This window comes from Desmodus rotundus, chromosome 3 (genome assembly GCF_022682495.2).
Source record: "Desmodus rotundus isolate HL8 chromosome 3, HLdesRot8A.1, whole genome shotgun sequence".
Lineage (NCBI taxonomy): Eukaryota > Metazoa > Chordata > Mammalia > Chiroptera > Phyllostomidae > Desmodus > Desmodus rotundus.
This window is the reverse complement of record NC_071389.1, coordinates 137,812,498-137,828,792: the sequence shown is the minus strand read 5'-3', so window position 1 is coordinate 137,828,792 and position 16,295 is coordinate 137,812,498. Positions and strand designations below refer to the sequence as shown.

Sequence of the window (16,295 nt, the reverse complement as noted above, 5' to 3'; positions counted from 1 at the left end):
TCACAAGCCTGCTCTTTCTTTTTATGAATTTTAAACACAGAATCATGGCCATCAAAAATAATTTTTCAGATTCCAAACTTGATAATGTCCTTCAGCTCCATTCCCTGTCTTGGGTTATGAGGACATATTTCCATTTTACTGCAAATTGAACATATGCAGTTTTACTCTGCAGCCAGCCGTTTAGCAAGACCACTTTAAGTTGCAAACCTCTCCAGATGCATTTTGAATGAACTTGAGGTTGGGTATAACCATTTTCAATGGTATGTTCCAACTGTCTTTGAATGGGCTATGGACCGTACTCTGGTGGTCTCAATTTTATAAATATATATACTCTGTATTATTTTCATTTTTAAGACCAGATCTTTACGGCAAATGTAGGTGAAGCAGCTCTGCAAACTAACCAGCAACCTTGAAGAAAGAATAGAGGAGTTAGAAATATGGAACCGAAAGCTGGTCAGGCTAAAGCGGCTCAGTAGCTGAAGTCCTCAGCCAGTGAAGCCAGCTCCATCAGGTGTACCCGGGACTGCCACAGGAACTTGGAGAAAGGTGTGGAGTCTTTCCATAACTAGATCAACCAGCAACCATTAGTTTCCGGTAATTAAATCTCTATTCCTTTAGAATGTTTTGGAACACAATTGCCTTATATGGTCATTTTCTTATTTTTTTCTGTTGCAGCTTTAAAAATGAGACATAGCATCAGGCATCTATTTAAGAGCAGTTGTTCCAAGAAGTGTTACATTTTAGCAAAAGGGTGGCTTCTCCTTTAACTGGGAGAGGCGGCCATTTCTAAATTTAGAAAACCATGTTTGGTCCTCAGGGAAAAAACTTTTTTTTTTTTTATTACTTAAGGAGGTAAATGCACATTTCCTGGGGTATAATTTTGAGAAAAAGAAATGTAACATTTAATGCATTCATTTATGCTTACTAAGGTCCTTTCCCACAAAAGGAACTCTCAAGTGCTTTGACTTTTCTTTTTTTAAATTACCACTGTATTACAAAAAAAGTCATACTGCTGTGGTAGTGACTGCCTGGGCCTTTGCCATCGAACTCCCGGAGAGGCTTTTGAATAGTAATTAATTCTCTCTCTTTCTTTTTAAAGCAAATTTAGCGGAGCTGTTAGTGCTCCTCCAAGAAGGGCCGTCCCCAAAAGATCCAACAAGGTAAATACACTTACACTGATAAAGAATAGAGGAAATATTTTCTGTGCAAAGAAAGTCTTTAAAGAAATTGATCAAGATTTTTTTCTGATGAATTTCCTAGTTTGCATCCTTATACATTCAGGTATTTAAATTCTAACCTTTTAATAGCTATTATTTGTTTTTTCTTTCTTTCTTTCTTTTTTAAAATTTTTATTGTTATTCAATTACAGTTGTATGCCTTTTCTCCCCATCCCTCCACCCCACCCCAGCTGAACCCACCTCCCTCCCCCACCTCCACCCTCCCCCTTGATTTTGTCCATGTGTCCTTTATAGTAGTTCCTGTATATTATTTGTTTTTTCAAAGAAAGGCTTGGAGAAATGAGTACAGAACATGCTCATTTCAGAATTATTCTTCTGCCGGTTTGGATTCGAGCGCCCCCATCAGGTGGAATTCCATGGCCTCCACATGCGTAGGGCCCTGGGCTACAGGCTCTGTGTGGAAGCCTTCACTCCACATAGTGCCTTATCTTTGGCTTCAGAAGATCCCGCAGGGATGCCAGTTAATCCTCAAATCCCTGTTTTCCCTTTGATATTTAGTAGTATATATGCAAATGGTGAGTAGGTATTCACTTGCTTGCAAAGATTAAAATGTGATGGCTTTATTAATGAATAGAGGACTTTCATCTAGTGGGACACCATTTACAGTAAAAAGTGAAGGTTAATCCTGTATTAACTTGAAGGACACTCTCTCCATTGCAGAGAAGAGCCTGTGAGGGAGAAGCTGCAATCCTCCCTTTCTAGTTGCAGTTCAGCTAGAAGCTGAGCTTGCTCCCTCTGATGCAGCAGTGGTCCAGGGTCCTTCCTGGAGGAAGATGGTCTTGACTCCACCCTGACGTTAGGGCCATTGCCTGGGTTTTCTCTCCACTCCTCACGTTACACTACATTGAAGTATTGTAAAAAGATTCAGAAAGAGTTTAATATTCTACGAAAAACTACCACAATGTTATGTTCCGGACAAGCTTCTTGTATATGTAAGATGGTTCTTGGGCATGTTACTCAATTGCATTGGACAATGGAGATAATAGTAGTGTGATGCCTTACAGAGATTGTTGTTAGGATTAAATGAGCTGAAGCCCTTAGCACAGTGCTCAGCACTCAGCAGGCTGCTCAATAAGCACAAAACATTACAAATATTGTGTCAGGAAGGTGCCCTCTGCACTAACTGGTTTGCAATGGGAGGGAGGGGGTGGTATCTACATCCATAGCGACTCTAACAGGTCACGTTGGGCACGTGCACCCTCTGTAGCTTGCACGTTGCACCCACAGAATCTCTTTATTTTGCAGTTATTTCAGAATATTAACTAGGAGGCATGGTCCATGAAAGCAGGCCCCATGTCTGCCTTCCTCATGCTTTGCCCCAGGCACATAGTAGGTACTCAAGAAATACTTGTCGAATGAATGCATGAATGGAGAGCTTAGTCTGAAAATACTCCTTGAAGTCTCACAGTCTAAATTAAAAAGCTTAAGTGGCTCAGTGTCTTGGATGTGTGGGTGGGTGGGGCGGGGATGTGGACACAGAGTCAGGAAGTGACACAGGCATTAAAGAGCACCCATCCAATGGGGAGGCCTCTTGCAGTCAATGTTCTAGGCCTGTGGAAGGCAGATAAAAGTGACACGTGGTCTCTCCAACTAAATAATTGCAAGGTAACCAGGGAAGACCAGAAGGAAAGGCAAAGAGTACTTTACCTGAATGGGATAAATATTACAGAAGCTCAGGGTGCGGCAAGAGTATTGTGGGAGCTGGGCCTTCAAGGAAGAGCACGTGTTGGCGGGACTAACAGGAGCTGTAGGAGAGGTTTTGGATGGAGTGCTGTGAGCAGAGGTCTGGGAGCTGGCGCTGGCTTCCATGAAGGGCTAGGCGGCAGTTGGTTAGGGAGGAGAGTAGAACACAAGGCTGAAAATACAGGTTAGGCCCAGTTTCCGGATCACCAGGTTAAGGAGTTCATTTGGTAAGCCGTGAGGACCTTTTGAATAATAGCAATATCTAAGTTGTAGGGTATTTCCTTCTTTTACAGACAGAAAAAGGGAGGCAGCATAACATTGTGATTAAGAGCACAGGTTCTGGAGCCAAATATTGTTCGGTTCATACCCTGCCTTTTTGACTTACAAGCTATGCGATCTTGGGTGAGGGGCCTAGCCTTCCTGGGCCTCATTCTCCTCTTCTCAAAAATGCGAATAACACTGCCTGCCTCATAGGGCTATTGAGGATTATTGTGAAGATGAACAAAAATGGTATGTGTGAAACATTCAGAAGAATTTATGGCACATGATAAGAGCTGTATATGTGCTCACCATTGTTAGTATTCACGAAATTCAGACAAAGACCAATTTAAAGCTATTTCTTAACTACCACCGTCCTTCAATTTGCTTCTGTTCAGAAGCATAGTTCTACCCTGTTCCCCTAGGAGGAAGAAAACATAACACTCCCCAAGGCGTTAGTAGGAAAACTCATATTTAAGGAGCACCTGATTTAAAGGGACAGAAACCCTCCTATCTGTTCGGCCAGACTTCCCGGCTATTGCACAGCTGTCCATCCTGCCGTTCTCGGTCCATTCCTCACGTGCCTGTCTTTGTGCCGATGTGCAGCCGTCCTAAAGCTTGGTCTCATTCACTTCCAAGAGACAGTGATTTACTTATTTTCATATCCTCCGTGGTGTCGTACATATCAGTGCTTTATGAATATTTGTTGAATGGATAAATAAGGCACAGGTCCAGAACTGTCCTTGAAAACAGGTGACAGAATTAGATGCAGATGTGTCGGATTTAATCTGGCACTATTTCATGCCACCAAAAACTTCTCCACTGTCTGCCACGATGCCTGAAATTCTTCCACTGGGATTCATTCTGTCATGTCTTAAAAACCTTTAGATTTTGAAAAGTATTTTATTAAAAGAGGCAGACATTTGGGCTCCGGCAGTATCTTTTGTGTTAGGTCCTCTTCTCTCATAAAAGTTCCAGAAAAAGTGAGTGGCACGAACCATCACCCCGCAGGACAGAAGGGAAAAGGAGAGGTCCTTGTAGCCTGGAGTGTCAAGGAAAAGGAGGGAGTTGAGGTGGGTTTGAGCAAGCTTTGTTTTCAGGGAGGCAATGGAGGAGGAGGGAGATGCAGGCTGCAGGGGGCACACCAACCGCCCCAAGGGAGCAGCGAGTCCCCCCACTGGGGACGAGGCTTCAGGCGCCCTCCTCTCAGTGTTGCCGCTTTCTCACCGCGCAAGACTGAATCCTTTTACAGGTTTATTTTTCAGGAAGAAAACAGTGGTGTCCTAACTGGGTGTCCCAGGCCTCGGTTATCACTCTCATTGCTGTGATGGCATTTTGGGAAGAAAAACTTCAACGTTATGCTCTGTGAAGCCCCTTTTCTTCCTATCTTCCTTTTCTCACTTGTGGACCGAAGCCTGACCTTTTATTGACTTTGAAGACAAGACTCCTTTTAAACTGGGAACTGACCTTTGATGCAGCTTAGAGGTGAGGGAGCCCTTTACAGAATCGCAGTGGAAGAAAAGAAGCACAGGTTTCCGCACTTAAATGTGCAATGAAGGATGGTTATTTTTTTCAGTTAACTGATGTTTTTAACAGCCTACTGTGCCTTTTATGTGTGTGTGTTTAGTCTTGCCAGTAAGTTTCTCAAATCCTTTCGTCTATGTAAGAGAAAAGAGCGAGTAAGCAACCAGGTACAATCTACTGTCCTCTGAACATTTGAATTTATTGGGATTCTTCTAGATTCTTCGGTAGCGACTTCACACCAAAGGACTGTGAGATTACTCCAAGATGTGCAATATGATGAAATCGCAGCCAAACTGACTAGTAGTTAAAGCAAACAAATACAGTGCGTTCAAAAGCATTTGCCAGACAAGCATTGGGTCCCTCGTGACTGCCATCCCTCCTCTGCCAGGATGTGGGGTCAGCCCTTCCTGGGAGGCAGGGGTCTTCTCTGGCCTCTGGCCTTCAGGCTCGTGCTGCTGCTGGGATGGCCACTCAGCCTCTGAGCCCTGGTCATCTTGCCTCTGTCCTCTGGGGCTTCTTGTTTTCAGTCTTATTCACACAGTGAAAGGGCTATTTATCTATCCTCTGAAAAATGCTTTGTTAGCGTGGGAAAGGACTGGCTTCTGGCTTGTCTCAGGGGAGATGCTCGTCCTCAGAGGGAAAGGAGGGGACATGCCAGGGGCTCTGCTTCATGGAAAGCAGCTCCTGCTCTAGGAGACAGTGTGGGCCTCTGCCTGCTTGTCTCCCCTTATCATTTTAACCTCTCTCTTGCTCCTGCCCACTGTGGGAGGCATCCCCAAGTATTTGGCCCAGAATTCCCCTTCACTTTTCTCACTCTCCGAAGTGAGCTTGTCTTCTTCTGGGATCCCCAGCTCAGGGGAGTGTGAGCGTACACCTCCACAGACACGTGACATTTTCTAGGTTCACACGTTCCCCTGAAAACCCAGGGAAAGATTCCTGGGAGTCTAAGTTTGACGTAAAGAAGCTGCTTTTGAAGTGTGCTTATTCAATCTTACGAATTCCAATACTGTTGACCACCGAGACCATACATGGGAGGAATGAGGCTTACTACCCTGTTTGTGACCTGTGGGCTACCTCAGAAGGGGCAGAACCAGAGTTTGCTCCCAAGGAAAGCAGATGATGGGCATGTTATTTATTCTGCGATTCTAGAAGTTCTCTGGGTTGTGCATGGAAGCAGATGCCAGAGACACATCAGACAGAGTGTTTAAGGGTTAGTAACAGGGACACAGAAGATGGGGGGTGTGGGAGAACCAAGTAAGGGAGACTGGACCACAGCAAGCAGTTGTCAGAGTGGTACAACAGAGTCCGCCTGACGGCGCCTTCGGGGCTCAGCAGCCTTCTCCCAGCCGGGGCGTGCCTGCTGCGCAGGACCCTGCTGCTGCTGAGAACACTGGGAATTGTTGCTTTCTGAGTGGGATTCAAACATGTGGCACCTACTTTGTGTATATGTAATGATGGAAATCCACCACCTTTGATGGGGAACAAAATAATGAGGAGATGAGTCTACAGAATCAGGTGTGAAGTCAAACCAGCAGGAAATCAAATCTGGTTCCCCTGTGTCAGGCCCAGCACACATGGGGTTGTCAGGTCCCCCTGTGTCAGGCCCAGCACACAGTGGGGTTGTCTGGTCCCCCTGTGTCAGACCAGGCACACAGTGGGGCTGTCAGGTTCCCCTGTGTCAGGCCCAGCATCCAGTGGCATTGTAAGTTCACCAGGGAGACTTCCTTCTGTGGCTTGTGAGAGGGTTCTAGACCCCCCACCCCCACCCCCACCCCGAAGAGGAGAATGCTAAGTGTTTGGATGCATGAGCATCATTGGGAATAGCTTCCCGAAGCTCAGAACCTTTAAGGAAAGCTTCCATTGGATATATAAGTTCTGATCATTAGAGGGGAAAGATACACTCATTATGTTGAAGCCATGTAGGATGGAAATGGATGCTTTACTGCCAGATTGGCATATTGTGCTCTGAAAAAACAAGCAGCTGGAAGGTGTCAGCCGTGGCCAAAGGCATTGGCATCCGCAACTGACTGAACCTGAACCTCCTTTCATTCCCCCACATCTCCATGTGGACACCCGCCACCAGTGGGGTGTGAACTTCGCTCTGACTTTTTTCTGCAAGGAGCAGAGGGCTGCCTCCAGCCATTTACACGCTTCCTCTTGTAATCTTCCACTAGTGACAGATGCTTTTGAAACAGCTTGCCAGGGCCAGGGGGCTGCTCTGTGGAAAAATCCATCCGTGTGGACAACCCCAGGAGCCTCTGAGCTCCAGGAGGACGAGGGCTTTTCTCACCAGGGCAGAGAAGCATCACTGGGCTGGTTTCCATGGCACTTCTGTCGACCATGGCCGCCCCTCCGCCCCACTCTGTGTGGCCTGTGTGCGTACATCTCTGTCCAGCTGGTTGTGAGAGATATATCTGGAATCAAATCTGCCACATAATACTGTCTTATTATTTTTTAAACAGTGCCTTGACGATAGTCTCCCTTTACATACTTAGCTTAAGAGATCAAGACCGATGTGCCTCAAGTTTCCCCCCAAGGTGAGAGTTCCGGTCTTGCTTTCTTTTGGGGAGAAGGACCCTTGAAGGCCTCTTTCATAAATCATTTCATTACCCTTTCCCAGCAATATCACAAGCTCTCAGGAGCCAGCCCCGCTGCCCACAGCCTCCTCCTCCTCAGGTAAGAGCTGCTCATTCCTCACCTCAAACCCAGCCTGTGTTTCATGTGAATTGTCAACAGAAGAGCTAGCCCGTCAGGTTGACCTTGTCACCCCTCTCCCCTCTGCCCCTTGCCATGCAGCGCCTACGATAACGTCTCTGGCAACCACAGAATTCTCCTTCCAAGTTCCAGAAATCACTTTCTGTGAGATCCTGCCATGTTGGGAGATTTATTGCTGCCCCGTCTGGGGAACAAGAAGAGTCCTCTTAAGTCCTGTGCAAAGGCAGTCCAAGGAAATGGAACCTCATCAGAGGTTCAAAGAGAAACAACCAGAGCTTTGAACCTGAAGTGTTTGTTTTTCCCTTGTCAGTATTTACCTAAATCATCTCTTAATAGTTCCAGGTAATGATTCTACTCTTCTATTTAAGGAGGTGAAATCTCCTTTCTTTTGCAATGGCATGGATGGAACTGGAGAGCATTATGCTAAGTGAAGTAAGCCAGGCGGTAAGGGACAAATACCATATGATCTCACTTTTAACTGGAACATAACAAAAGAAAAAAGCAAACAAAACATAACCAGAGACATTGAAATTAAGAACAATGTAACAATATCCAGAGGGGAGTGGGGAGGGGACAGTGGGGAGAGGGGTCTACAGGAGCTACTATAAAGGACACAAGGACAAAATCAAGGGGGAGGGTAAAGGTGGTGAGGGAGGTGGGATTGGCTAGGGTGTGGTGGAGGGATGGGGAGAAACTGCAGACAATTGTAACTGAATAAAAATTTAAAAAAATTAAATAAAGGAGGTGAGATCTTTAAAAACACAAAGAAACAAACTTGCAATCATTTATAATAAAGTCAGCTAGAGACCTTATATAAATGGTGGTCCCGTAAGATTATAATGGAGCCGAAAACTTCCTGCCATGTAGTGACCTCATAGTGTTGTAGGGCAACTGACGGCTCCCGTGTCTGCGGGGAGGCTGGTGTGACCAAACCCACTGCAGCGCCAGCCCCAGCAAAGCACAGCCCAGAAAGCCGCACAGCGCATGATGCTTGATAACCACAAAACACGACCGTGTTACTGGTTTATGTATTTCCTAGACTATACTTCTTTCATTATTTTAGAGTGCACTCTTTCTACGAATAAAAAAAGTCTTCTGTGAACCAACGTGCCATGTTACGCTGCGAGCAACCTCACGCACCGCGTGTTTACCACATCTCTTGATTGCGTCGTTCTCTCCTATGCTGGATTTAATGTCGTGTTGTTTTGCAGCCTGGGAGCGACAGGCCATGCCGGGCAGCGAGGTGTGTAGGGGGCTATGCTGCGGGGTTTGTGCAAGTGCACTCTGTGATGTTCTCACAACAATGAAATCACCTGAAGTCACATTTCTCAGAACATATTCCTGTGGTGAAGCAGTGCATGAAGGTATTGAACTCCCTGCCTCGAGATGAAGTTTTGATTGATCCAAGTGAAAGGGTCTCATTTGTCGGTTGCCAACCAAGATAGCAATAGTTGCACAACTGAAGTAATCACGTGTGGATGGGTGGATTTTTTTCTGGCTCACTTAGACCTTAACAAATGATGTAGCATCTGGGCTCTCTGCCCAAACCCAACAGGGTAAATGTAAAAGGCTTCAGAAACTGTGATGAGTGCAGGGTAAGCTTTAAATCAATGAAAAACGCAAGATTGGCATTCCATTTTCTGAATAGAAATTCTTCTTCTTCTGAGACACACACGCACAGAGACAAGTGCACACACACGAAGATGTTTTTTTTAAAAAAATATTTATTATTTCCAGAGAGAGGGGAAGGGAGGGAGAGAAACATCGATGTGTGAGAGATACATCAATCGGTTGCCTCTCACATGTCCCCAACTGGGGACCCGGCCTGCATCCCAGTCATGTGCCATGACTGGGAATCAAACCAGTGACCCTTTGGTTCTCAGGCCAGCACTCAATCCACTGAAGCCACACCATCCAGGGCAGAGATGCTTTTTAAGTAACAGAATTTTATGTTAAAGAAAACACGGAAACTTGAACAAGGGCTGAAGGTATAATGATCTCACCTTATTTGAGTAAGATCAAATACAATACATCCGAATGTATGCTAATTTATTACTGTTTTTAGAAATCTAAGCGCACACATATTAAGTGTCTAAAATAAGAATGATGATGATGCAAATAATAGCAGTAAGTAGTATTGGTGCATTTGTTAGGGCGCTATGCTAACAACAAGCAGCCCTGGTCATGTCTAATTTCGAAGCAGGTGGGAGATGCAGACGTCACATGCATCTGGGAGAAGATTTGAGCAGCCCTAGTGACTGATGTGTAGAATATGGTCAGCGGTGGAAGTTTTAGGGTGACAATGTGCTTTCTTTTTCCTTTTGATATTATTTCTTATCCTAGTCTTGAATGAATCACTTTTAGAAATCATCATCATCTTCACATAATGAAATGTTTACTGTATGCAAGGCGCTGTCTTAAAGTCAACATAAGTAAATCATTGAATCTTTACAAGCCTAAAAGACAGGCAGTTATTATCCCGTTTTTCTAATGAGGAAGCCAATGCGCAGAGAATTTCCCCCACGTCTCCAGGAGGCTGTGTTCTTCTCACGAAAGCAGTTTCTTGTTAAACTGGGAAACAAGCATCACTATAGCGTGAGGATAAAGGTTGAATTTGAAGAGAGGAATTTGTTCCAGTCATCATATTCTCAATAGCTTTAAACACCCAGAGCCGCCATCCCTTGAAAAAGCACATGAAACCTTGTGGCTGCTGAATCCTTTTCTTACCTTGGAAGTCCACGTTGGGGACACTTGGTGTCCTGTTCCGAGAGCAGCCTCAGAAGAGAATGTCTTACCTATGAGAGAAATACTGATCATAGCAGACTCTCTCTAGAAAGAGGTCATGGACGATCCAGTTGTCATTTTCAAAGCTCCTTGACCTTTGAGCAAAGTCACTGCCGTAGCCACCAGCTCTTCATCCGCAGGTTCGTCGCTCTCTTTGCTGGGACAGTGGGTGTCTGCTCATCTTACCTCTCCTTCATGTGGGAGACCCTGCAGGGGCTCCTGAAGAAAGCAGAGCTGCTCCAGGAGGCTTGCTGTGTCCTCTTAGACACAACAGTCAGCTTCTCAGCTGAAAAGGAAGGTTAAGCTCTGCTTTACCCAACTCCCTGATTTGCTGGAAAAGTTGTTCCCTCTCCCTCATTCAAGTGGAGAAAAATGGAAAGACTGTAAATGTTCTATTTACTTTCATCTCCAGGAAACCAGAAAACTTTGGGGGATGGGGAGTCACAAAATGTCAGAGAGCAGCTATGCCAGTGGCACCCTGACTGGCCCCAAGAATGCGTTATTAATTCATCATACTTTTACAATGATTTGGCGGAGAACATATGTCGAGGGAGAAGGTAATGAGAAACTCAGTTAAGTTTTTAATTAAGTTGTTTTTGTTAATTCAACGGTGACATTTGCAAACATCACCGGGAGGGGTGTCACTTTTCCAGAGCACAGACACATGCACTTGATGAAATCACCTGAAATTCTGAAGTCCTCGGGCCAGGAGAGCCTGCCATTCACGCCAGCCTATTGCTTTCACAGCTGATGACACGGAGGCCCAGGACCTTGCTTGAGGTCCTGCAGTTAGTTACGCTCCCAGTTGGAACTGGAATGGGTCCCCCACGTTGGGCTCCTTCCCATTCTGCCTCCATTTATTTGGGCACAGTGTGTGCGTATGGCTGGGAGCAACTCAAAGAGATGCAGAAAGTATTTACTGTACCGTTCTCAAAAGCCCTTTCAGCAACCCCCCCCACCAAGTTTGCCTCTAGCCGTTGAGATGTGCGTGGCGTGGGGCAATTCCGGCCCCAGGAAAGGCACTTCTCTTCTGCTGCGGTCCCGGTTTTCCCTCTCTTAGGGAACCACATCACACTGGGGGTCCTAAATCCAAAACAGGAAAAAACAGGCAAACATTGTTTTCAACCAGTTGTTTCTGAAGCATTGAAGACCAATTAAAAATGAAAGAATAAAAATATAAAAGAAGTTCAAGGGTTAAAAAAAAAAACTTGCAAAAACTCTGGGTGGGATGAAAGTCACTATGTAACCATTTGCCAATCTCCCAGAACACATTCGTGAGCCTCCTTCCTGAGGAGTAAAACTACTAGTGAAAGAAGTGAAGAAAAATCGGCATTTTTATCATGTGCCAAACTCAGGCCACGATTCTCCCTCTGGGCCTAAGTTGATTGTGTGTATATGTCTTTCAGAAAGTTTACCCCCCTTGCCCGCATTTAATAAAAGATTTGGGCAAGTCTACTCCGGAAGAGGAAAGTGGGTGTTTTGAACTTCTACTCTGAGGAACCAACTGGACTAGATTTTGTTCTATGGAACCAATAAAGATTTAAATAAAGAGCAGAGTTAGATGTTAAGTAAAGGGCCTGTGTGGTGGTGGGGGGAGGAGAATCTAGGGAATATTGCAGATTTGAAGAGGTTTGGTAAAGATTTTTTTTAAAATCTCACAAAGCAAAAAGGCATCTGGAATCCATGTTCACTTTGTTTAGGAGACCAGAATTCTGAGAAGAGCAAATGGCCAAAAGAAAACGGTTGCCTGTGTTAAAGGACTCGGTCATCAAGTGGTTGGGCTTATTGGCTTTCTTCTTGGCTGGAGTCTGGCTCAGGAAGGAAAGAGGCATGGAGGGGCTGTGCTGGAGCCCAGCCAGTGGCAGGTTCTACGAGTGGTGGGATGTAGGTGTGCTTTGGGTGGGCGCCCCCTTCCATCTCCTCTCCAGGAGTTTCTAGTAGTTTCTAGTTTAGCGTATGGAGAGATCTTATCCACTGATTATGAAATGTACCTTCGACTTTACAATGAGAGCCGCAGGGAATGTATATTAGGTGTATAGTGAATATTGCTGGAAGGCACGTATAAAGTGAGAGCCACTCATGTATGACAGCGGGAACATTTATGGTTTTTTAATGACTAGCCTTTCAGAATTGAATAGTGGGGTGGTTTTTTTGTTTGTGTGTTTGTTTTACCTCAGAAAAGTGACAAATTGGAGGTGTTTTATAGGAGATTTAAAATTTGGTATTTCCAATTCTGCTTTTCAAAAGCTATTTTTGTCTTTCTAAATCTGCAAGATGATCTCTCCTCAACTTCACATTTTTTTACTGTTAAAAAAACCCCTGCTATCAGATACTAAATCCTATCATTGGGTTCTAGTCTTCAGGAACCTAAGAACTCCGTGCTGTGGAAGTGAGGCAGCTTTCTAGTTCTATTTACAGAACTTACAATGAGTCCCTTTCCTGCAAATTCCACAAGAAAGTAGAACAGAAGAGAGGGGAAGAAAACAGAGGGATGGAGAGGTTCTGGTTTCCCCTTCTCTTTCTGCCTCATTTGCCTTGTAAATTCACAGCCTTCTGTGGAAGCAATCCCAAGAAAACTCAGAGCAGGAGACATGTGCTTGAAAAGTATTATTGGAATAGCTGGAATCCAAGCAATCTGGAGGCATTTTTAGATAGCACATACATTTATATTTAAAGGGAAATAAATATTCAATTTTCTAGAAAATCTTCATGTATCAAGATCATTCTTTCTTCATGGAAAGCATCGTGTTGGAGAGGATGCTCAGGCAACTTGCCTCGCCTTTGAGTTCTGTCTCACTGCCACTTGCTAACACGGTGAAGGAGCTCAGCTTCCCCGCCCATTGCCAGCATCCCTCTATAGCCCTTCCTGGGAAGGTCCCCTTTAAGTGCGCAAGAGGAAACACTTTTCTAGAGGATATTTGATTGGTCTTCCCGTGTCCCTTCTACCACCCCCACAAGTATTTATTAGCACCCCCAGTTGAGCCTGGCCTCGCCTTATGTGAGGATACAACTGTGAAGAAGATCAGTCTTCCAGAAGCTCAGTTAGGTGAGCAGACAAGTGCAGCAGCCCACCCACCTGGAGTGAGAAGCACCAGCCAGGACAGAGAGACTTAGGAGAGACTGCCCCAACTAATGTCCGCTGTCGCTTTGGCTTCTTCTGATCCTGAAACTCCGCACAGAAAGTTGTTTTAGATTGTACCTTTTTTTATTTCCCATGAAAGAAAGCAGTGTACATTGTGTTAACATATCTCTTGTTAAAGAAGGTTAATGTCTTTGTATTTTCTCCAAAACTATAGTGAAAAATATAAAATTGTATTGTTTAATGCAAATGAAAAATGCAACAAGGGGTACAAATACTTGAAAAAGCCTGCAAATTAAAAAAGTGCTGCAAAAAATTTAAATTCTTTTGTTAGGTTTGTTTAGCAACCCACTACATGATTGCTTTCACTATTCAGTTTAAAAAGATACATATTTTTTCCCATAGCCTTAATAACAATCATCTGAACGGTAACCTTTTCAAAACCGCACTTAAAATGCCTTTTTGGCTATGATGGATCACACCCACTTCCCCAGCTTCCTTTTCCACAGGCAGGCTCCCCTTCCACATCACTGATCTGACTCCTCTCTTCGGTCCTTACCTTAAGCTCAATTTATTCCTGTGTGGGTCATGTTATGCAAGGGCTACAGAGGACTAAAAAGTGTTAATAGAGGCTTCCTATTGTGGAGTGTCCAGAATAGAGATGACCTGCCCCTGCATAGTGGTGGGTACACCTCTGACGGACCACCGCTGGGAAGATTCGATGCCAAGTGCTGTAATATTAGAACGGAGGGGGCTGTGAGCTCCACTGATCTAACCTGGGGTGGAGTCTTAGTCTGGTAAGACTGTCATAACAAAATCTGTGCCTAGGGGACTACACGGCAGAAATATAGTTTCTCACAGTTCTACAGGCTCGCAATCCAAGACCAAGGTTAGCCGTCTGGTTTCTTCTGGGGCACCTCTCCTGGGCTCACAGAGGGCCGCTTCTCCTTGTGTCCTTACAGCCTCTTTCCCCCATGCACGCACCCTCTTTGTCCAAATCTCCCCTTCTCATGAGAATAGCAGTCAGATTGGGTTAAGGTCACCCTAACAGCCTCATTTTAACCTGATCACATCTTCACAGGCTCTACCTACACATACAGTCACATTCTGAGTACCAAGGGTCAGGATTTCACACAGGGCAGTTGGGGGGTTCACGATTTAACTCTAAGCAGACAATCTCTCAGAGGAAGATGAGAATCTTCTGTAAGCAATATGGTAGGGATATGAGGATGGGCTGAAAGGTGGGCGAGAGAATGTGGGGGAACCATCCATGGACAGGGACAAACTAGAGCCCACCCTGGGGTTCTTCTCATCCTGAGTGAGCTTTCAAGACTGACAGACCTGTTTCTTCCACAGCAGACAGACGCACACCATTCTTGGCAGGAGATGAGCTAACCAGCCCTGACCTGGGGAGTGAGTGTACGTTTACGTTTCAGTGACTCTATTCTTTGACTTGGGGAGCCAGGCAGGACACTGCAAGCTGTAGTCACTGGAGTGAGGGACAGGGACAGACACCCACGGGTTCCACTTTTACACTTGAAGCCAGCCTGACCGTGAAGGACGTATTAGAATGTCGCTCATTACCACACAAGTGGTGGTTGAGCTCCATGGAAGCTGATCACTTATTTGAACTTCCTGTCCTTTTCTTCTATTCTTCTGACTATATTTTTAGTCTGTTTCCTCATTTATAAAAGCATTTTCAATAAATTTCAATTTAATAGGACTTCCAGGGTCCAGAAATTCTTTTGGATATTATGAGGATGTCTGTTGGAACCTGGGTTTTTTTTTTGTTTTTTTTTTTTTAGTTTTCTTAAAGTTTACTATAACAACAACAAAAATGCCCTCTCCCCTCCCTTCTCCTCCTTCTTTTTCCACTTGAATGCAAATGAAATTCGTTTATCTAGGAAATTTTTATTTGCGTTCTGAAAGTTGGACTCCATGCTAGAGCTCAGTACTCTTCCTCTGCAGAGGCGTTGACTCTCTTTTCTCTATTTCTTCCCAATCCAGGGACCGATGCAACTATCAGTTCTATTCAGATTATGGACATTCAGCAAATAATAGATTGTCAGTATTGCAGTAGAAGGCTCCAGTGCAGGTGGGTAAGCCTCCCAACCTTGCACCCCATTTTTTCCTGGGATTTACTCAGGGAGCTGGGTTTCTGAGACTGGAATGAAAGCTGAAGCTACACGGTAAAATCAGTGTGTGCTTACACTGCTCCTTAAGTGAAAACACACTTGTTACATTGTTACAGGGTGGGAGAGAGAATCATAAACAGGGTTGGTGTTACCAATTAACCACGGCTCCAGTGTTCCCCGTCTGCTGGTTCAATGGGTTCACCACAGCACAAAGCTTAGGAGAAGCTCTATGGCTGACTTTCTGAAGGAAGGAACCTGAGGTGCAGAGCTGCTAGTTAATTTTATAGACAAAAAAGACATCGTTACCAATGGCTTCAAGTTCTGAGCGAGCTGACGTTTGTATATTGAAATAGCAAGGGATGTCATTATTTTAATTGCTGAAAAAAATGTAGCTTATCTTAGCTTTTTCAGGTAGGAGGAAAAAAATCCCCGTACTGGAAAGGTTAGCAGCATCCATCTCTAGCGTGCGCTGTATCACCTGCATAGAGGTAATTAGTGATGGGCCTAGAGCGTAGAGTGCAAATGGCTTCAGCAAGCGCCGTGTGCAAGTGGTAGGCATTAAGAATGGGAGGGGTTTTCTCTCTTTAATAAATATTTACCGAATGCCTGCTAAGTTAAAGACAAGGCCCTATGTTTTGAAACTAGTGTCACAAATCCTATGGATTCTGAGCCTTATTTCTTTTCAACCTGTTATAACTTAGGCTTCCAGTTGATGGTCCTGAGTCTTAAAAATAAATGGCATGGTGCTTTTTGATGTTTTTATGACCTCTACATTTATTATCTCGTCGAGTTCTCACAGAATCCCTGTAGGCTGCTATTACTTATCCCTGTTTTGTCGTTAAGGAGCCTGAGGTTCAGTAAACTCGGAAAAGCCAGGGA

The 16,295-nt window shown here is 44.7% G+C and overlaps 1 protein-coding gene across 1 annotated transcript in view; it reads left to right on the top strand.

Moving 5' to 3' along the window:
- MYRFL (myelin regulatory factor like) overlaps nucleotides 1–16,295 on the top strand; it is an 80,114-nt gene that overhangs the window by 49,467 nt on the left and 14,352 nt on the right. Inside the window, 10 exon segments of the mRNA XM_053919758.1 lie at nucleotides 379–475; nucleotides 478–511; nucleotides 1,100–1,160; nucleotides 4,432–4,516; nucleotides 7,165–7,240; nucleotides 7,324–7,379; nucleotides 7,500–7,671; nucleotides 10,343–10,500; nucleotides 14,638–14,700; nucleotides 15,289–15,376. Of these exon segments, the coding sequence (XP_053775733.1) occupies nucleotides 379–475; nucleotides 478–511; nucleotides 1,100–1,160; nucleotides 4,432–4,516; nucleotides 7,165–7,240; nucleotides 7,324–7,379; nucleotides 7,500–7,671; nucleotides 10,343–10,500; nucleotides 14,638–14,700; nucleotides 15,289–15,376 (890 nt within the window).